Source organism: Barbus barbus, assembly GCF_936440315.1.
Source record: "Barbus barbus genome assembly, chromosome: 16".
Taxonomy (NCBI): Eukaryota; Metazoa; Chordata; class Actinopteri; order Cypriniformes; family Cyprinidae; genus Barbus; species Barbus barbus.
Genome location: NC_136744.1, coordinates 27,596,919 through 27,619,019, shown reverse-complemented (window position 1 = coordinate 27,619,019; position 22,101 = coordinate 27,596,919). Strand labels below are relative to the sequence as shown.

The 22,101-nt window shown below is 44.1% G+C and overlaps 1 protein-coding gene across 1 annotated transcript; it reads right to left on the bottom strand.

Annotated features, from left to right (window-relative positions):
- Positions 1 to 1,784: 1,784 nt before the first annotated feature.
- LOC306882399 (collagen alpha-6(VI) chain-like) lies at positions 1,785 to 21,969 on the bottom strand. The gene is made up of 6 exons (XM_079436993.1): positions 21,495 to 21,969; positions 17,601 to 17,676; positions 9,305 to 9,946; positions 3,863 to 3,953; positions 3,198 to 3,376; positions 1,785 to 1,951 (listed from the first exon to the last, which is right to left on the bottom strand). Exons 1-5 carry the CDS (start codon positions 21,936 to 21,938, stop codon positions 3,220 to 3,222), a joined length of 1,410 nt encoding a protein of 469 aa, XP_079293119.1. The 5' UTR covers positions 21,939 to 21,969; the 3' UTR covers positions 1,785 to 1,951; positions 3,198 to 3,219.
- Between the last annotated feature and the right edge of the window lie 132 nt (positions 21,970 to 22,101).

Here is a 22,101-nt window from a genome sequence, read left to right as displayed (position 1 = left end):
CTGCTTGGATACGACACAACACGACAACTGTCGCGGCCGGTGTAGACATAGGGTTAATCACAACATTGGTTACATATACAGACAGTCGTGGTCACAATTATGGACACCCTTGGTAAATATGAACAAAGAAGCGTTTTTAAAAAAAAAAAAAAAACAACAAAAAAAACACAAACCCCTAACCTTTCATTGAAGTTAAATAATTCAAAATTATAATTTATTAGCACACCAGGGTAACCAAGAACATTGTTCATTGTCCATTCATGGCTTTCTGTTTAACAGGAATATAAATATGAGGGAAAACAAAAGCCAAATTCCCTTTATAATCTATCACAATGAGAAAAACCAAAGAATATAGTTCTGATGTGCAGCAAAAGATTTTTGAGCCACAAAATAGAAAGTGGCTTTGAGAAAATAGGTAAACACTGAAAATTCCAATTTCCACCAACAACACAATAACTAAGAAATTCAAATGAACAGAAAATGTTACAAATCTGCCTAGAAGAGGACGTGTGTCTATATTGTATTAACGAAAAGGTGGGAAGGACAGTTTTGAGTTTGAGTCTCAGGATCAGAAAGAAAAAAAAAAAAAACTTTTTAGTAGCAAACACTAGGGGTGGGTGCTATACCGGTATTATTGTTATATCATATCGCCCACTCCTAGCAAACACTCAAGATGGGTTTGGTGCAAACAGGTATAGAAAAGTACCGAAATATACTGTTCTTGAGGGCCTATGTTTTCTGCCAGAGGTCATGGACATCTTGTTTAGATAGATGGCATCATGGATTCTATCAGATACCAACAGAAAGAAAATCTAAACCTAACTAAAATTAACTGTTCCTGCCAGAAATCTTATAATGGGCCAAGGTTGCATCTTCCAAATGGGCAATAATCCAAAAACAAAAAAGGTTCTGTCATGGCCATCCCAGTTCCCTGACCTGAACCCTAGAGAAAATGAGTGGGTGAACTGAAGAGGAGAAGCACCAACATGGAGCTGTGAATCTGAAGGATCTGGAGAGATTCTGGATGAAGTAATGGTCTCTGATCTTTTGTCAGGTGTTTTCCAAACTCATCAGGCATTATAAGAGAAAAAACAGAGGTGTTATCTTGGTAAAAGGAGGTGGCAAAAAGTATTGAATAAAAGGGTGCCGTTAATTATGGCCCATGTGTATTAGAGAAAAACTATTTCATTTTGAGATTTGTTTTTTTTCTCACCATTTTAAATTCTTATTCTCCAATGAAAGATTAGATTTTTGTAAATGTTTAAAATAACAGATCAAGAGGATGATACAGATTTATTTTCGCAGGTTTCTTTGTTCATATTTACACCAAGGATGCCAATAATTCTGACTACGACTGTATCATAGTTCAGATACTTTTCTGGCCCTGCAGAGAGCGAATCTCACAGTCCTCCAGAGTGTTGAATCTGTTGCTGTTCCCGTCACAGCCTCCGTACCAGAACCAGGCACATTGGCCACTGCTGACGTTGTAGTACCATTTCACTGAAAAGTTTGAGCAAGTTCCTGCATTGAGTGTGAGCTGACAAATGTCTATGAGCAGAAAAAAATAGAAATAGGTTTTGTGAATAGAGTGATGATCAGGCTGATCAGTTTGAGGCAATTTAAAGAAGTCACACTTTTGACACTTGCATATTTTACCATGCATACTGAGTTTGGGAATAATTTTATACTTGATTTGCAAGATTGTTTTAGTGAATCAGGGCTGCTCCTCATATGTATCCTCAAAAGAAGGACCAAGAGAAAAAAAGAAGGCGATGAATTTGTTTTAATTCTAAAAATGCCACAGAGATTTATTATGGTTTGGGTTAGGTTACAAAAAATATAATTGGCTTTATATAATAAAAAAAAACAGTGGTAGTCTATTGCATATCCGTCAAGTAAATGTGTCTTTTATCCTTGAAACTGGAGTCATCCTCTGGAAGATTTTCAGATTCTGTGGGAGAAATATAAACCATCTCAAAACTGTGTTCAGGTAAACGGCCTACATAAAGCAACCAATATATCCATTATAAATATTATATGTATGAAAAAAAATAGTATAAATTGTTATATTCCTATCTAATATGTAAAAGAGGAAATAATGCATTACAGTTTTACTAAATTAATGCAATAAATATTAATATATTTAAAACACAACAACAATAATTATTATTATTATTATCATCAAAACTGGGGTCTGTACCATGAAGACGGTTTAGCTGGCTAGCCATGTAAATTTCAGTTTAGTTTGCACCAATCCTGGGTTTTAGGTACCATGAAAGTGGATTGGCTTTTAGCTGCGTTCATTGCCATTGTAACTTACACTGCACAGCTAACCTGCTCCGGGGCAGGTTATGTTCTGGGTTACAGATCTCAAACTGAAATTGGACCAATCTGATGTGAGCAAAGTGATGCATGTCTGAAACAAAAAAAGTCACTCCCCCAGTTTCTCTTCCTGCAAATTAAAGGTCACTATGAAGTATCTTTAAAACAAATAAAAATAAAAATGCAACAAAATTGTCAGGCTTTAATGATAATTCAAATTTACATACAACTCATTTTATAATAATATAAATCATTATTATTACTCAATTACACACAAGAACTTTTAGTTTAACAACTATTATAAAGCATTTATTTTAAATGAATATCAATATATACAGATCGTAATTAATATAAATAAGTGGTAGAATCAATAGATAACACTTTAAAAATGGTTACATGTGACCTTACATATCGCTATATATTAACTATATAAACTTTAGTTTCACTTGTGACTGCACTACAAGTTTCACTTGTGACTACACTGATAGAGCAAGATAGAACAAGAACTTCAGTGGAAATGCGTTTAACCTTTAACAAAAGAGTTTTGAATCTCGCTGACTCTCTTGCGAGAAGTGAATCACACTTGCTCTGTGTTGTGGTTGGCTGTTCGCCGCTGATGTCACACATTCATGTGCATGCGCTCCATTAACTTAGGATCAAGCCTGAGTTGACAGAGAAAGTTGATGATCAGCTTCATGGTACCAACATAGCCAGATTGGAGTGGTTTGGTTTTGTCAACTCAAAACTTATCCTATAACTCTGAATTTGTTAATCTACCATCATGGTACAGGCCCCAGGTGTTGATTTAAATTAAACAAGTTGACCAAAAAACTGAACCCAAGGTTAAATTGGCCAGTAAGATCTGGATTTACCACCTTTAGTCTTCGGGGGCTCGGTTTAGTCCTCCTTGTGCTTTTCTGTAAATTGTTCAGTGTCATCATATTGACCTGGTTCAGTGACAGGTTCTGTGTTTTGCTCGTCATAAACATATTCCTCCAGAGGTTCCTCTGTTGTGATGAGCTCTTCAGTGGGCACTTCAGTGGGCAGAATATCTCTGAAACACAGTTATTGATTCATATCCTTACAAAGCACAGAGCACAGTGTCTTATACTAATTAGTGTTCAATATTCCAGCACCAGTCTGTATTTCAATGTGCAAATTAAAACAAAATGTTTCATGAAGCCCAGTGTAGCGAAGGTTTATTGGATAGACAAGAATTCTTATGTTTTAATTAATCAGGTTAGCAAGAAACAACAGTAAATACAGATGCAAGCAGCCATAGATGGGCTAAGCATGGCCTACACCTTTGGCACAGTGCAAAGAATCAAAAGGCAACAAGGTCACATTTTTAGACCCTAAAACCTTTGGATTATTGAGCCCAGAGATTAATCAACTGTCACAGCACCAACAGAGTACAGGTCAAAAAACATGCAAAGAAAATGCTTCTGCTGCTACAGCCAATTGGTTTTGAAAATACACAATACATGCATTAACCTTTGTGATTTTATGTCTAATGATTGTGGCTGGTAAATCACATTACCTCTCTGGGGTTTGTGTTCCAGATTTAACAGGCCTCAGCACAAAACCACGACAGTCAAGAGGCTGTATTGATGACCGGGGTAAGATTTCTCCTGTAAATCAACAGCAGATATACAGTACACCACGGTTTTTATTGTTAACTAAAATATATATAAAATATATATATATATATATATATATATATATTTCCTGTAGCTCAAATAGTAGAGCATGGCGCTAGCAACGCCAAGGTCATGGGTTCGATTCCCAGGGAAAGCAAGAGCTGATAAAATGTAAAAACTGTAACTTGAATGCAATGTAAGTCGCTTTGGATAAAAGCGTCTGCTAAATGCATAAATGTAAATGTATATGTATGTATATATATATATATATATATATATATATATTACTCAAAATAAATGTTAACTGGAATAAAATATGATATCATTTTTTTTTTACTCATTTAGACTTAAGTTTCGAACATTTCTCATTTAGTTTACTTTGAAGTACTAAAATTACCTAAAACTGAAATAAAAATTAATAAAAACTATGTAGACATTTAAAAATACAAAAAATAAAAGACACAAATACAGACAAAAATACTATTGAATGGAAAAAATGGAAAAAAACATGCATAACTTAAAATGCATGTGACGTTTATTTTTTATATATTTAAAAAAAAACTGACAAAGACATAAAAATTACAAAAACAGAACAAAATTACCATTACTATTAAAATTATTTAAATAAAATTACTATTAAAATGAAATGCAAATCTAAAAATCTAATAGTAGATGTATAGCATAATAGTACATGTATAGTGATGAAAGCCAAAATATTACATTTAGTCATTTAGTAAACTTCCAAAGCGACTTACAAATGAGGAAAATAGAAGCAATCAAATAGTTTTTTTTAAAGAAAACTCTCTCGGTTACTCGCGTAACCTTGGTTCCCCGAAATGAGGGAACGAGACATTGCTATGGGACATACATTTTCCTTGAATACTACTGAAGCCTTATTGAATCACTCCAGTGAAACTGGCCAATGGCATTCAAACGCGCGAAATATGAACGGGAATCCCACTCTATATAAGTGCTTGTACGTGATTCATTCAGAATCTTTGACTGAAGCAACTTGGCATTCTAAGATCCTGAGCGTGGTGACACAGCGATAAAAGCAATGTCTCGTTCCTTCATTTCGGGGAACCGAGGTTATGTGTGTAACCGAGAGCGTTCCCCTTCAATTCGGTCACTCTACATTGCTATGAGAACGTATAAAATCCTGCCGTATCACAGTGATGGAGCCTGGCTCGACTAAGTATGTCAAGTTTCACATCCGCAGCCGTAATGAGAGCGGCAATGACATTGGTGCTCTTAGTAAACACAGCTCAGGTCTACAGGACATAGTCGAAACCATGTAGAAGTCAGGGGGGGCACGGCAACTAAATGATGTCACGTCATACCAGGGGCGGAGTTAACTCCGGTGAAACAGAGAATGTGAAATGGCGGCGAGTTCGGCGCTTTCACATATAGATTAGATGAAATTGATAAATTTCAATGAAATCATGTGTTATGATGCACTGCCATAGCGGTGCTCAATAAGCAGAGTATGATGGTGATCAAGTCCTAAAAGATGTGGTGAACTATATCATAACATTGTGATAAACTGTTAGGGACAGCATTGAATTGGTGGTGCGTCAATACAGGGTGTATACAACCTAGTCAAAACCACTGATACACATCTCGGATCATAGCTGAGTAGGCGTGTGCGCTGTTCGCACTGACAGCACATGCGAGGCAAGCGACGACACATCTAGGTTATAAAACCTTGCGAAAGTGCTGGGTGACGACTAGCCTGTCGCCATACAAATGTCCTGAATAGACATGCCATTTGCCCAGGCCCAGGATGACACAAGTCTGCGGGTTGAGTGGGCCCGAACCCCTATCGGACATTCCGCGCCCTTAGAGCTGTAAGCCAAAGCAATTGCGTTGACGATCCAGTGTGACAGCATTTGCTTGGACACAGGCAGTCCTTTTGTGCATCAACCAAAACATACAAATAGCTGCTCCGAGAGTCTGAACTGTCAAGAGCGCTCGATATAAGTGTGCACTGCACGTACAGGGCACAGCAGTGTATTAAGCGGCTTCGTACCGGTCGGTGTTTCAGGGCGGAAAGCAAATATCAAGATGGTTCATCAAGATGGCGCCGCTTTGTTCGGACACCGTCCAGGTCGCTCCGCTAAGATTGTGTTTTATCTACTTTTTTACTTAGTTTTACTCTCTCTTTTTACACATCTCACGTCGGCACTGATCACCTATAACAAAGAAATACTTTTGGACATTGGAAACCGCTACACCAACCTGTTTCAGGACACTTTATCCAGGAATCCAGCATGGCCTCTGGAGATTCTTTGGAACGCAGAGATGAACAATAACCCCCTGAGGCGAAGGATCAAGAAATACCGCGGGAAACGCGTTGGGATTCGAGACTCAGGAAAAGGGCTCACAGTCCTCCTCTTCTGAGCATTCTGCTCGCAAATGTCCAATCCTTGGAGAATAAGATGGACGATAAGGGACTGTAAAATCCTTTGTTTGTAAGAAACGTGGCTTTCGTCCATGGTCCCGAACACTGCTGTAATACCAAATGATAACTTCTCTGTTTTTCGGATGGACAGAACAGCAGAGGCCGGTAAATCCAGGGGTGGAGGAGTGTGTTTCATGATCCACAAGAAATGGTGTGACCCCAGGAATATCTCCATTCTGTCGCATTCCTGCTCGCCTCATCTGGAACATCTTTCCATTATTTGCCGCCCATTTTATCTGACCCGGGAGTTTTCTTCGATCATTGTTACTGCTGTGTACATTCCACCACAGACGGACACCGGCTTGGCTTTGTCTAAACTTCACGATGTGCTCAGTGGCTACATTAACAAACATCCTGACGCTGCCTTTATCATCGCAGGGGACTTTAACAAAGCTAACCTGAGACGGGTCATGCCGAACTTTCACACTAGAGGACCAAACACACTAGATCATTGCTACACTCATTTCAAGAATGCCTACAAAGCCCGCTCACTTCCAGCTTTTGGTAAATCGGACCATGCCAGCATTTTTCTCACACCGGAATACAAACAAAGGCTCGTTCAGGACCCTCCGGTGCAGAGAGTAGTGACGCGCTGGTCCTCCCACTCAGAGGCTATGCTGCAGGTGGCTCTTGATGACGTCGACTGGGACATGTTCCGGGTGAATTCTTCTGACGTCAGTGAGTTCACGGATGTAGCATTAAGCTTTGTAAACATGCTAACCGAGCGAGGAAAATGTATTTCCCATAGCAATGTAGAGTGACCAAATTGAAGGGGAACAAGTTTTTTTTTTTTTTTTTGTAGATAGAATAGAAAAAAGCTAGTGTTAGTTTTTCAGAAGGAACTAGCAGTTACAGAATAAATATGCAATTGATAGAGAGTCGGGTGTGTGTGTGTTTTTTTTTTTTTTTTTTTTTTAACATTTACATAGATAAAATAGAATTGGAATAGAGAGTTCTATAGTTAGAGGGTCAAATAAAGATGGAAGAGATGTGTTTTTAGCACTGGTCTATATATATTGACTGGATCGCTCACTGCGTTCTAAAACTGCCGACAGGCAGTGAAGCCACCGGAAGTATTTGAGCCGCCATCTTACTATTCCCTATCGGCAGAGAGCACCATTGAGTCACATGCAAACCGCTGACCTAAAATCACCCGATTTGAAGTGAATCAGTCACACGGTAGTAGTTTTTATGTTAGGTGCATGTAAATTAATTTTTACTTCAGATTTTATCAGCAATGTTTATGGTCTTTTTGGGCAGGATAAGCGATATATTTAAATAATTTAGGTGGGTGTGTCTTCTGCGCACTGCCAACACAGGTAACTGATCCAACACAAAATATAGCCTATTTCTTTATGTAACGTTATGTAATTACTCAGGAATTATTAAACATGAACGTATTCAGAAATTGAATATACAATGAATAATATGATCGCCTCTGTTACTTTATTTCTCTATATTGTACTGAAATGAAAAGCTTAACTTGGAAAGCTTCAATGTCTATAAATCCGTACTGTATGTAGTCAGTTATTTCTCTGAATAAATTATGATGTGTATATTTTTAATGTTCTGATTAAGAAGCATCTATTTCAGCTCTCCAAGATTGCACGTTTACTAGCATTACCGTTTTCATGCAAAATGCTATTTATATGCTAAATTAATTTAACCAGCGTTTAAATCATGACCTGCTTCAAAAAAATGCTGTTAACGAAATTGAAACATTTGCAGTAAGCCTACTGTATGAATGAAAACACAAGGCGAATTAAGGTATATGTGTAACTGTTATACAAAGCATAAATCTTCAGATTTCAGAATGAGCACTTTGTCATTTGCTATATATATGTTGACGCCGTGTCATGTTCATATGATGTTCGCTACTGTAATGAACGTAACTTTTTAATAAGCAAGGGAATTTCCCAACATTAAAAAATTAACCATTTACTAGGGTGTTTGCACTGTAAGAATGTACAGGAATACTTCAGATTTAAAAACGCTGACTTGTTATTCGATGTTTTCTCATTAAATTCGTACGTTTTCCTATTAGTTCAATGGAATGTATGGGAACAGTGGGCAATACCAACATGGCGGCGCAGGGGATTCACTTTCATGACGTCATGAGCAATCCAATTCTATAAAAATAAATAGATCAGTGGATTTTAGCCATTTCTTGAAGATGGCTAAGGATTCAGCTGCTCAGATTGAGTTGGGCAGGTCATTCCACCAGGTGGGAACAGTAAATGAAAAAGTCTGTGAAAGTGATTTTGTGCCTCTTCGGGATGGCACAATATCGCGCCATTCACTTGCAGAATGTAAGCTTCTAGAGGGCACATAGGTCTGAAGTACTGAATTTAGGTAAAGGGGTGCAGAGCCAGAGGTGGTTTTGTAGGCAAATTTTAATGCCTTGGTAGCCAGTACAAATTGATGAATAGAGGTGTGACGTGCATTCTTTTTTTTATTTTAAATGTCATGGATGTACAGTATATTTACTGAGTAATCCACTATTTTGTAGAGGGGGTCAAATTACCAATTTTCACCTGAAATTCTGAGCCAAATTACAGGGTGGTAAAAATTACTTCTGTAAGATGGCAGCGCTGCGCATGCACTGCATCTTGTTTATGTGCAGAAGAAATCACATGCCTGCGTCATGGTACTCTCGATAATGCTGGAGGATGGGATGAGGAGGAGAAGAATTGTTGAATAAAGTCGTTATTTTTGTTTTAAAAAGTCGTTATTCTCGTACCTTCATAAAATTACGATTGAACCACCGATGTCACATGGGTTATTTTAACGATGTCCTTACTACGTTTCTGGGCCTGGGAATATAATATAGAGAGTTCTATCGCAGCGGCCTTATGCAAACACAACCATGAATATGTCTTACTGTGGAGCATATGCAGGAAGGCGTAAGCGAAGCGTGTGCTGTAATCTCTGTCATCCAGGAATACCAGGTGCTGCTCCAGAGGAGAGCTGGTGAGCTCCTCCATCCAGGTCCAGTCGAATCTCTGTCCCGCCATCAGGATAAACATAACAACATTCTGACACTTACACAATCTAGACAAATAATCAAGCTGAGCTTTTCTGTGATCAGAGTCTTCACCAAAAACAGCCATGACCATTCGTTTGCTTCGTGGTCTTTCTGCTTTCAGGATAACGTTAGTAATCAGCCACTCCAAAGCAGGCTCAGGATGGGATGTCCCGCCCACTTGCTTCACTGTATTAGCAATATGCCTCTTCATGATATCGCGATCTCTAAATTTAGTGAAGCTGAACTCCTCGTTGATATAAGAGGAGCCGTAAATGGAGCTCTGCTGGTAGATGGACACTCTGGTTTTCCCGTCTGCTCTGCTCGGCTCACTGCTCACACCAATCTGGTCCAACAGAGACAGCAGGAGCTCCTTCGCATTTACATACTGTTGAGTGTTCAGGTTATCAGACCCATCCAGCAGCACAGACAGGTCCAAATCCATCTGCAGGGGCGGAGGCCGCAGAATTACACCACACACTGGGTCTGGGTTACAGCGATCTGGCAAGCGAGAAAAAAAAAATGCTTGGCTTGTAATTAAAGACGACCATGATCCAAAACCAGCCTACATAAGCCGCATTCTAACAGAAATGGAACCTGAGGTGTTGGCATGCTGACGTTGCAAAGATAACAACAGTAATAAGCATAAAAATAAATCACATAAATATTTGTAAAAACTTGCATTTTTTGGATTTACAGTCAACATTTGTACAACTTTGTTTCCCTATCAGTCAGTCACGTTCGACGTAACGTCAGTGTGACTGACTAATGGGATCTCGCTCGAGAGCCCAATCATCTTCGAGTGTTAACAAAACAAGCCAATGACAGTTGGCGTGCGTGTTTCGCCACGTGCACCCCACCCCGCAGCGCGGGTATAAAAGGAGAGCGCGTGCAAACGCACATCAGCTTTTCGCTTCGGAGCCGAGCCTTTCTGCGAATCTCCGAGAGTGTGCTACGAGACAGCATTTGACGAGTGTTGGTGTTACGGCACGTCAGCGGAGGTTGCTGTCCAGTGCTGCTGCTTCATCTCGGCGTGCTGCAGCTCTCATTCTGCGGTCGCGCTGCGACCTCTCCTGGGCGCTTCAACACTTTTTCTAAAAGAGAATTTCTTTTCAAAAAAGAGCAAATTCTGAAAGAGCTCCACGAGCGACGGGCGTCTTTTTAAAGATGGCTTCCCGCTCGTGTGTTTCTGGATGTGGTCGTTTCCTGGCTTCATCTGATGGTCACGATCACTGTGTCTCGTGCTTGGGCTTTCAGCATGCTGAGGCAGCGCTCGTGGATGACTCATGTTCTCTGTGTGGGAACATGACCATCGCGATGCTGCGCTCCAGATACCTCCTCGTCAAGCGGGGGGGTATCCCCCTTGCCATGCCCCGTTCTAGTTCCTCCGGTTCTCGGAGGGCTACTTCGGCTCATGGTCAGGGTGACTTGAGGATCACAGTGAGAGCTTCCCCGTCGAGTGCGTCTCCGCGGGCCTCTCACTCCTCTAGCGCATCGGACCGTCTGGGGTTTCCGGACGAGCTTGTGGAGTCCTCGGACAGGGCGGGGCCCAGCATCTCGTTCGGAGCTCCAGCAGATGACAGGATGTCGGTCACTGCATCGGGGGATGAGCTAGGTTCTGGAGATGATGATTCGGCTGCACTGCCTCCATCAGGAAGAGTGGCGTTGACCGAGTCAGATCCAGAACTGACTGCTATGCTTTCCCGGGCCGCTGAGAGCATCGGGCTGCACTGGAGGCCTCCTCCTTCTCCCGAACGCTCAAGGCTGGACGATTGGTTCCTGGGGGCGCAGGCCGATCGCAGGCAACCACCTCCGGTTCCATTCTTCCCGGAAGTGCATGAGGAGGTGACTAGGTCTTGGAGGGCACCTTTTTCTGCCCGAAACAGGCCTAGTGCCTCCTCCGTCCTCACCACCCTTGACGGTGCAATGCAGCTCTGCCCGCAGGGCGCTGCCGCCTGGAGGGGTAATCCACGCCTTCCGTCCAGGGCCTGTAAGTTCTCGTCCGCTCTGACGGCCAAGGCTTACAGTGCTGCTGGACAGGCCGCTTCCGCCCTGCACGCCATGGCCCTCCTGCAAGTCCACCAGGCCAAGGCGTTAAAGCAGTTGCACGAGGGTGGTGCTGACCCAGCCGGATTGCAGGAACTGCGCACAGCGATGGACCCCGCCCTACGGGCGACGAAAGTCACGGCGCGGGCCCTGGGTCAGACGATGTCCACGTTGGTGGTCCAAGAGCGCCACTTATGGCTGACCTTGAGGGAGTCTGACAAACACCGTTTCTTAGACGCCCCGATCTCCCAGGCCGGCCTATTCGGCGAAGCGGTGGAGGGCTTTGCCCAACAGTTCTCCGCCACACAGCAGCAGACGGAGGCGTTTCGACATATCCTGCCCCACGCGCCAGGGCAAGGGGCGGCCCTGAGACGGGCGACCCGGAGTCTCTGGATCCTGCTCTTCAGGAGATGGTGACTGCACCACTCCTTCTCCCAGATGAGGGCCGGGTGGAGAATATTTTGTTCCCTTTTTATTCTGTTCCGCCACTGGCTCTCCAGCCAGTGGTACCCAAAACCTCAAAAAAAGAGCAGTTTCCTTTTTCTCCGGGTCCCAAGAGGACGAGGATGGCAGTGCACGAGACCCAGTCTCCACACTCCCGTCCCCCTCTCCTTTCGCCTATGAGCAGCAGGGTCCGGTCCGAGGCCTTCTCCCGCGCCCCCTGCTCAGCCTTGGAGCCAGGTAAGTGTCGCACTGCGCACTCAGACCCCACTTCGGAACGCACTGCCTTCCGAGTCGGGCCCCTGTGCTCCACTTCGCTGCCCCGCCGCAGGTACGTCCGTGGCTCCCTTGGTCCCGCTTGTACGGTTTCTGGGGGCCTGGCTAGCGCTCCCCAGGCCTTCTCGCTGGCTCATGAGAACCATCAGACTTGGCTACGCGATTCAGTTCGCCCGGCGTCCTCCCAAGTTCAGGGACGTTTGGTTCACCTCTGTGTTGAGCAAGGATGCCCCTCTCTTGCGTGCGGAAGTCGCGGTCCTGCTGGCGAAGGACGCGATAGAGCCGGTCCCTCCAGCCGAGATGAAGTCGGGGTTTTACAGCCCGTACTTCATTGTACCCAAGAAAGGCGGTGGGTTACGACCAATCTTGGACCTGCGCGTCCTGAACCGGGCCCTTCACAAGCTCCCGTTCAGGATGTTGACGCAAAGACACATTTTTCAATGCATCCGTCCGTTCCATTGGTTCACAGCGATCGACCTGAAGGACGCGTACTTTCATGTCTCAATCCTGCCTCGACACAGACCGTTTCTCCGCTTTGCGTTCGAAGGACGAGCATATCAGTACAAAGTCCTCCCCTTCGGGCTATCCCTGTCGCCTCGTGTCTTCACCAAGGTCGTGGAGGCAGCCCTTGTTCCATTAAGGGAAGCAGGCATTCGCGTTCTCAACTACCTCGACGACTGGCTCATACTGGCCCAGTCTCGAGCACTGTTGTGCGATCACAGGGACACGGTGCTTGGCCACCTCAGCCGGTTGGGGCTTCGGGTCAACTGGGAAAAGAGCAAACTCAACCTCACAGCACGTCTCTCAGTAGAGCGTGCTCAGTTGATGCTGAACTGCCTGGAGTCTTTCCAGCGCAAGACAGCGGTTCCGCTGAAACATTTTCCTGGGGCATATGGCATCTGCAGCCGCTGTCACGCCGCTCGGATTGCTTCATATGAGACCGCTTCAGCATTGGCTTCACGACCGGGTCCCGAGATGGGCATGGCGATGCGGCACTTACCGGGTCTCAGTTACCCCGTCCTGCCGTCAGACCCAAGGCGTTAAAGCAGTTGCACGAGGGTGGTGCTGACCCAGCCGGATTGCAGGAACTGCGCACAGCGATGGACCCCGCCCTACGGGCGACGAAAGTCACGGCGCGGGCCCTGGGTCAGACGATGTCCACGTTGGTGGTCCAGGAGCGCCACTTATGGCTGACCTTGGTGGATATGAGGGAGTCTGACAAACACCGTTTCTTAGACGCCCCGATCTCCCAGGCCGGCCTATTCGGCGAAGCGATGGAGGGCTTTGCCCAACAGGTCGGATCTTGCTTTTCTTCGGGCAGGAGTTCCCCTACGGCAAGTATCCAGGCACATTGTTGTCTCAACAGATGCCTCTGCCATGGGCTGGGGAGCCATGTGCAACGGGCGTGCAGCTGCAGGGCTCTGGACAGGGTCCCGGTTGCAGTGGCATGTCAATTGCCTCGAGTTGCTACATTTACATTTACATTTATTCATTTAGCTGACGCTTTTATCCAAAGCGACTTACAATTGCTATTATTGCTATATGTCAGATGTTGCACGCCTCTGGAGCAACTAGGGGTTAAGTGTCTTGCTCAGGGACACATTGGTGTCTCACAGTGGATTCGAACCCGGGTCTCTCACACCAAAGGCATGTGTCTTATCCACTGCGCCATCACCACCCCCCAGAGCTAGCAGTATGGCTTGCTCTGCGCCGCTTCAAAGGGCTGCTACACGACAAGCATGTACTGGTCCGTACGGACAACACTGCAACCGTTGCGTACATCAACCACCAGGGTGGTCTACGCTCCCGTAGCCTGTCGCAACTCGCCCGCCATCTTCTCCTTTGGAGTCAGAAGCATCTGAGGTCGCTTCGCGCCGTTCATATCCCTGGCGAGCTCAATCGTGCAGTCGACGAGCTCTCACGTCAGCCCGCCCTTCCAGGAGAATGGCGACTCCACCCCGAGGTAGTCCAGCTGATTTGGAGACGCTTCGGGGACGCTCAGGTAGACCTGTTTGCCTCCCCGGACACGTCCCACTGCCAAATGTTTTACTCCCTGTCCGAGGGTACCCTCGGCATGGACGCGCTGGCACACAGCTGGCCTCGGGGCCTACGTAAGTATGCGTTTCCCCCAGTGAGCCTTCTCGCGCAGACCCTGTGCAAAGTCAGGGAGGACAAGGAGCAGGTCCTCTTGGTGGCGCCATACTGGCCCAGTCGGACTTGGTTCCCAGAACTCATGCTCCTCGCGACAGCCCCTCCTTGGCAAATTCCTCTGAGGAGGGATCTCCTTTCTCAGAGAGGGGGCACCCTCTGGCACCCGCGTCCAGACTTGTGGAATCTCCACTTATGGTCCTTGGACGGGACGTGGAGGTTCTAGGTGGGCTACCTCCATCGGTAGTAAACACCATCACTTCAGCTAGAGCCCCGTCTACAAGACACGCTTACAGGCTGAAGTGGAACCTGTTCGTTGATTGGTGTTCTTCCCGCCGGGAAGACCCCCGGGGATGCCCGATCGCGGTCGTGCTTTCTTTCCTGCAAGATGGGATGGAACGAAGGCTGTCTCCCTCCACCCTCAAAGTTGCCGCACATCACGATGCAGTAGACGGTACGTCTGTGGGGAAGCACGACTTGGTCGTCAGGTTCTTCAGAGGGGCGAGGAGGTTAAATCCTCCGCGCCCTCATCTGGTACCCTCTTGGGATCTCCCCTTGGTCCTGTTGGCCTTGAGGGAGGAGCCCTTTGAGCCTCTGCAGTTAGTAGAGCTTAAGTTTCTGTCATTGAAGACAGCGCTCCTCACTGCATTGGCCTCGGTCAAGAGGATAGGGGACCTGCAGGCATTTTCGGTCGACGATTCGTGCCTAGAATTCGGGCCGGATGACTCTCACGTTGTCCTGAGACCCCGGCCTGGTTATGTGCCCAAAGTTCCCACCACACCCTTCAGGGATCAGGTGGTGAACTTGCAAGCGCTGCCCCGGGAGGAGGCAGACCCAGCCATTGCTCTGCTTTGTCCCGTCCGCGCTTTGCGCACTTACGTGGACCGCACGCAGAGCTTCAGGACCTCAGACCAGCTCTTCGTCTGCTTCGGAGGACAGCAGAAGGGGAAGGCTGTCTCCAAACAAAGACTTGCCCACTGGATAGTCGAGGCTATAGTCTTGGCCTATCATGCCCGGCGCTTACCGTGCCCCCTCGGTGTGAGAGCACACTCTACAAGAGCCATTGCTTCCTCTTGGGCGTTGGCGCGGGGCGCCTCGATAGCAGACATTTGTAGAGCTGCCGGCTGGGCGGCAACTAACACGTTTGCGAGATTTTATAATCTCCGTGTAGAGCCCGTGTCCTCCCGTGTACTTGGCTCAGACGGCCAGTAACACTGGGACACTGCTCGGTGTCAATCACGCTTGCTGCGCCATTCCCCTCTACGGACCGGATACGTGCGCTTTGTTGCTTCTCAGTTCAGTTCCCCACAGCGAACCCTGTTGAAGTTCCTCCCGCACCCTCGGCAGTCAGGCGTGGCGGAGCGCCAGACGCCAGGTCCAGCACTCGTGTGTTTGCCCAAGGTCAGCCCTTGTGCTGGGCTAGGTGCCCGTGAGTAGTGATTCCCCTTCGGGTGATCCCACATGTGTATTCTTCCACGGTACGGTTCCCCTCACGGTGAGCCCGTATCTTTCCCTGGCAGAGACCTTCTGCCGTCTCTGCTGTGTGGTTATCTCACCCCAGGCTGGCTGAGTCTACCTCAGAGACTTCCATATGTAGTACTGCCCTTGGCCAGTCCATATGTGTAATTTCCACGTGGTACCTCCTTACGCAGGATGTGGCTTCCGTAGCGTCCCCCTACTTGTGGTACGCTTTCCCAGTGTTATCCATACCCACTGTACGGAACAGCAGTGGCTGTCATCTCTGCCTAAGCCCTGTCCTATCTTCCACCCCAACTGGTGTGGGGGGACTTGCCGGCTTCCGCAGGGCACTGGAGGGGGTCAGCAATAGTGGCGTTTTCCAAGGGATCCCATTAGTCAGTCACACTGACGTTACGTCGAACGTGACTGACTGATAGTGAACGTCTCGGTTACGTATGTAACCCTCGTTCCCTGAAGGAGGGAACGGAGACGTAACGTCCCGTCGCCATAGTTGCTGTACCACCGCTGTACGGCCGGGGCACACAGTCTCGGCTCCTCAGCGAAAAACTGATGTGCGTTTGTCATTGGCTTGTTTTGTTAACACTCGAAGATGATTGGGCTCTCGAGCGAGATCCCATTAGTCAGTCACACTGACGTTACGTCTCCGTTCCCTCCTTCAGGGAACGAGGGTTACATACGTAACCGAGACGTTCTGCCATCAGAGCTGTTTTTTATTGAGCTTGCTGCAATGCATTATGGGATTGACTTCTCACTGGGAAGTTGGCTTGTTGACATTGTATAATACTGTAATAAACAAAATGATTAATGCACACAAACATTGGTCATAACACATTTTTGGGGGATTTGGAATCAACATTTCTTTAACTTCATCTGCTATCTTAGCTGTTTTTTTTTTTTTTTAGCTTGCTGCCTGCAACATGGGAAGTTGGCTCGTTAATGTTGCTAAAATAACTTAATACTCTGATAAGCATAAAATTAATAATGCACACAAATATTGGTTAAAACATGCAGTTTGTTGGATTCACAATCGACATTTCTCTAACTTTGCCTTTACAGAGTTTGTTGCAACATTATGGGTTTGATTTCTCCTCATTAGGAAGTTGGCTTGCTGACATTAAATGATGACAATACTCTAGTAAGCATAAAAATAAACAACACATACAAATATTGATTAAAAAATGCATTTTATTTTATTTTTATTTACAAGCAACATTTTTTTTTTTAAATTTAGGTCATCTGCCATTATAGATGGATCTTTCCTGAACTTGTTGCTATGCATTGTGGGATTTACTTCTCCAAAAAGTATACATGCAATTCTGCCTTGGGGGCCATTCAGAAATAACGCGTTTTTGGATTGTACTGTGCTGTTTTTCTACGTAAACGTGTTAGAGAGGCATGTTTGACCATGGCACTCATTTGTGTCTTTTGCAACGTGTTACACATGATATGACACTGCATACTAAAATGCAGCACTCAAGTTAAAATAAGTTCAACTTGTAAAAAAAAATGTAAAAAACATTTTTTAAACATGAACAACACATTCTGTGTGTATGTTCCCTTAGAATTTTAATACAATTAGGTATTTTTAGAGGTAGCGTAATGCTGCTTACATTTTGGAACAGCTTACACTTTGCAACAGAAGCGTGCTTACTGTATGACTACTGAAAATGCTGCCTACGTAGGTTTTGGAACAGACCTTCACTGCTTGGATGCTTGCTCGAAGAGGTGAAAAGGATCAAATGTGAATGTCTGCACTGGAGCTTACCAAAACAAATGATGCACCGTTTAATGCGATTTACTCCTCTGCCATCAACGACAATGTAGCTTCCTGTGTCATCAACCTGAGAGAGACATTAGAGGTAGAAATGACCAATTTGCAGATAGATGTGCAGAACATTGGGAATGATGACATGCCAATTCCATGGAAATCTGAGGGCACAGAAATCTACAAAAAGTTCCACAGTTTCTCACAAATTTCAAACATTCATCCTTCACAAAATGCTGTTTCTTTCATATTCGTTTATTAAATATGTGAGCTCATCTGATGATGAGTGTAGTACTCATTCTTTGTCACTAATGATAATTCAAATAATTTGAATAAATGAACTAAACAGATCTACATTGAAGTGAATCAACATTGAACTGACTTGAGCAGAAAAACAATCTTGTTTTCTGTAGAGCTGCTTAGCTAAATCAAACTTGTTTCATAATTGATTAACGGAACTGACTTGAGCCAAAGTCCCTTTCAAGGAAAGTCTGTTCACTCGGCCGCCATATTTGCAATGCCTTCGGGCAGCTCAGACAAGACCAAGTCCGATCTAAATGAATGGGGGAATCCTTAAATGTCAAAAATGGCTCGTTGAACTCGCAATTTAATTACATATTTCAAATCAGCAATAAAATCTGAAATGAACTGCCCCATGAATGTTGTTTCTTATGCTCAAATAGCGTTCAAAAAGCATATTTTTCAGTATAGATCAGCCAGTTCGCATGCCTAGCTCCAACCGCTGCAGTGACGCAATGACTTTACCAATCAACGATTGAATTTTTAATTTTGAAGGTGGGTTTATCCCACATATTGCGCGTTGCACTTTCTCCCTTTCATAAGTATAGGAGTGAACTGTCTTTGTATTTCTATAGTCTTTGCTTGAGCTGAATAACGAGACCATTGACTGTATTATAACTGATGAAATTTGAAATTTTGAAGAAACTGAGTTGAATAATGTTTTGCTTTACAGCTGAAATTGTATTTGAAGAACTTTGCATCATTAACACTTTTATTTTCCTATTTATTACTGTGGAGTAGGGATGTGACAATGAACCGCGAGCCGGTTGAAAATCGATTCAAATCGGTTGAGATGCCAAACAAATGGTTGTACAATTGGAGTAGAAGTTTATATGAATGTATCTCTGAGGGGAACTGACTGTCTTTAGAAAAGTGTTTGTGGTATTTTCTTTTCATATTGCCTCTGAATGATGCATGTTAGTGTTCATAAGGGCAGCTCTGCTTTGTTTACAGCGGTAACCCAGGAAATACTATATCATTGCTGTTCATAAGCGCCACCTGCTGTCAGAGAGTGAATTTGCGTCTCATTCAGCTCGTCTGCTGTTTCGTTCAGATATGTTTTATTTAGTATAGTTTCACAAAACTGAAGTCAGACCATTCTGTTTTTGTTTCAAATTTCGAAATTATACAGTCTTATTTAGATGAAAAACTTCTCATGCTGCATGTATGCTGCATCTTTGTTTGGATCATGATTAAAATGCAGTGGTTGCCTCTCATTTTAAATGAAAAAAGCACAGACAAAGCCTTTGTTTATATGAAGAGATTTCTTTTATTTTTGTAACTTATTTGATTTGGGGTTTGTTTTAAAATTAAAATTTAGTTATTTCAATTTCACAAAGAAACGAGCAGCAATAGCCTAATAAAGGGACACCTTTTCATTTACTGTATAATGTCTTCAATCTCATTTTCTTAAAAAAAAAATTGTGAGAAAATCAAATCGAGTCGTGAGTTGAGTGAATCATTACATCCCTAAAAATGATTTGATCCTCTGCTGATTTTGTACGTTTTCCCCTTTACGAAAAAAAAAAAAAAAAAAAAGATCAGTCTATAATTTTAATGGTAGGTTTATTTTAACAGTGAGAGACAGAAAGAATAACACCAAAAGAAATCCAGAAAAACGCATTTTAAAAAAAAGTTATAAATTGATTTGCATTGTAATGTCAAATAAGTATTTGACCCCTTCACAAAACATGACTGTACTTTGTGACAAAACCCTTGTTACCAGGTTTGCACACATCTCAGGAGGGATTTTGTCCCACTCCTCTTTGCAGACCCTCTCCAATTCATTGAGGTTTCCAGGCTGACGTTTGGTAACTCAAACCTTCAGCTCCCTCCACAGATTTTCTATGGGATTAAGGTCTGGAGACTGGCTAGGCCACTCCAGGACCTTAATGTGCTTCTTCTTAAGCCATTCCTTTGTTGCCTTGGCCATGTGTTTTGGGTCATTGTCATGCTGAAATAGCCATCCACGACCCATTTTCAATGCCCTTGCTGGCTTCAATGCCCTGGCCCTGACTGTACATGGCCCCGTCCATCGTCCCTTTGATGCGTTGCAGTTGTCCTGTCCCCTTAGCAAAAAAACACCCCCAAAGCATAATGTTTCCACCTCCATGTTTGACGGTGGGGATGCTGTTGGGGTCATCATTCCTCCTCCTCCAAACACGGCGAGTTGAGTTGATGCCAAAAAGCTCGATTTTGGTCTCATCTGACCACAACACTTTCACCCAGTTCTCCTCTGAATCATTGGCAAACTTCAGATGGGCCAGTACATGTGCTTTCTTGAGCAGGGGACCTTGCGGGAGCTGCAGGATTTTTGGAGTTCTGGAGAGTTTGGAATCTGATTGATTGATTGCTTCTGTGGACAGGTTGTCTTTTATACAGGTAACAAACTGAGATTAGGAGCATTCCCTTTAAGAGAGTGTTCCTAATCTTAGCTCCTTACCTGTATAAAAGACACCTGGGAGAAATTCAGCCCTGGCATTTTTTGGTTCAAGCGGCCCACCACTACGATCAGAAGTGGTCCAGCCGGACAGCACCTATATATAGACTAGGACTGTCTTTCAAAATATACACACATACACGTGCACACACACACACACACACACACACACTTGGACCCCAAAACATAGGGAAAACTAGGAACACACTAACACTATGTGTATACCTACTGTGTATAGTGGACCAGTACTCACTCACTCATGACGTGATGTTAATATTCAGTTAGATGCACTGATCATGGTTTTTCATGGACATTTCTGATCTTACGGGCTGACTCTGATACCAATTGCTGTTTTTTTTTTTGGGGGGGGGGTTCCTTTAAGCAAGAAACAAGAAATAATGAAAGAGTGGACAAGCTAAAAGAAAATTATAATAAAAAAATGGGTCAATTCCGACTTTGCTATGACAATCTGGTGACTGTAAGTATGTTTTGTTATTAATTTAAGTATTTGCTATTGACTGTTCAAATGCGGAGTTTTGTGCGTTGTGTGTGTGAAAGAGAGACAGAGAGAGAGAGGGTCATATCACAGAGGAGTCCGCTTTCTTAATCGCGGCTTGTGTGCAAATACATACAAGCATCATCACGGTGTCTGTCACGCGACGCCGCTCCCCTTTCGGGCTTGAACTGATGGTAAAACTAAGGACATTATTAACTGCCTTTACATTTATTTTGAAAGCTGAAGCTCGCGATTATGGAAAGGGGCGTTACATTTCCAATGTGTGCTTGTGATGTTCAGCCAATCACAATGCACTGGGTCTGCTGGCCAATCAGAGCAGACTGTGCTTGTCGAAAGGAGGGGCTTTGTAGAAAACAATGCGTTTGAGCGAGGCGGGGCATAGAGGACTTACTATGATGTGTTTTTTGAACATTAAAGCATGTCAACATATTCTGTTACACCAAATACACAAATAATGATCTTTAAAAAAGCATCATATGACACCTTTCAAATTATAGACAGATCATTTCTTTGTCAGTGGGCAAACGTACAAAATCAGCAGGGGATCAAATAATTTCTTTCCCCAATGTATAAATAAATATAAATGTAGGTGACTTGCATTTTTTTTCATATGCAAATTTATTATTTTCACATCTACCTGCATTGCTCGGCTCACATCATCAGCAGGATTTAAAGCGATCACTCCGAGGCCAATGTCTGCAGCCTTGAACTCCAGCATGGCTGTTGCAAGGCTCGATTCATCCCTTGATGGCCCGTTTGTGAAAAACACAGCCACTTTCCTCATAAGCCTGCCCTTTCGGACACGTTTGAAGACATTCCGGGCCACAAAGCTCATGGCTTGTCCGATGTCTCTGGTTTCTGTGGTTCTCTTTAGAGCAAATGTTTTTACCGCTTCCAGAAGGGTCTTCTTCTTAAGGTGGTCTGCGAAACGGATCAGGTTCCTGGACTCGCTGCTGTAGGAGATCACAGACACTCGCGCTCCCCATGGACAATTAGTCTCAGCAATGGAAATGTCTCCCAGTAAGGACAGAGCAGCAGAACGCATTCGCTCAAACACTTCAGGAGTCACACCCGCAGACATGTCCAATGCTATCACCAGGTCCGTGGGGTAAACTGGACACTGGCTACCATTACCTGAATGCAAAATATATAAATTAATTAATTAATTAATATAAAATGCAGTAAAATATAAAATAATAAAATGTACTATTCACAAAAATTGACTGATAAATGAGGCACTGAAA

Excerpts from the sequence above, each read along its gene's own strand:
- LOC306882399 (XM_079436993.1), bottom strand. The coding sequence starts at position 21,938 with ATGTCTGCGGGTGTGACTCCTGAAGTGTTTGAGCGAATGCGTTCTGCT. Across the intron at positions 3,954-9,304 it reads CTTCCTGCATATGCTCCACA|GAGAAATCTTACCCCGGTCA; the intron begins GTAAGACATATT and ends GTTGATTTACAG. Across the intron at positions 3,377-3,862 it reads GGAACACAAACCCCAGAGAG|AGATATTCTGCCCACTGAAG; the intron begins GTAATGTGATTT and ends ACTGTGTTTCAG.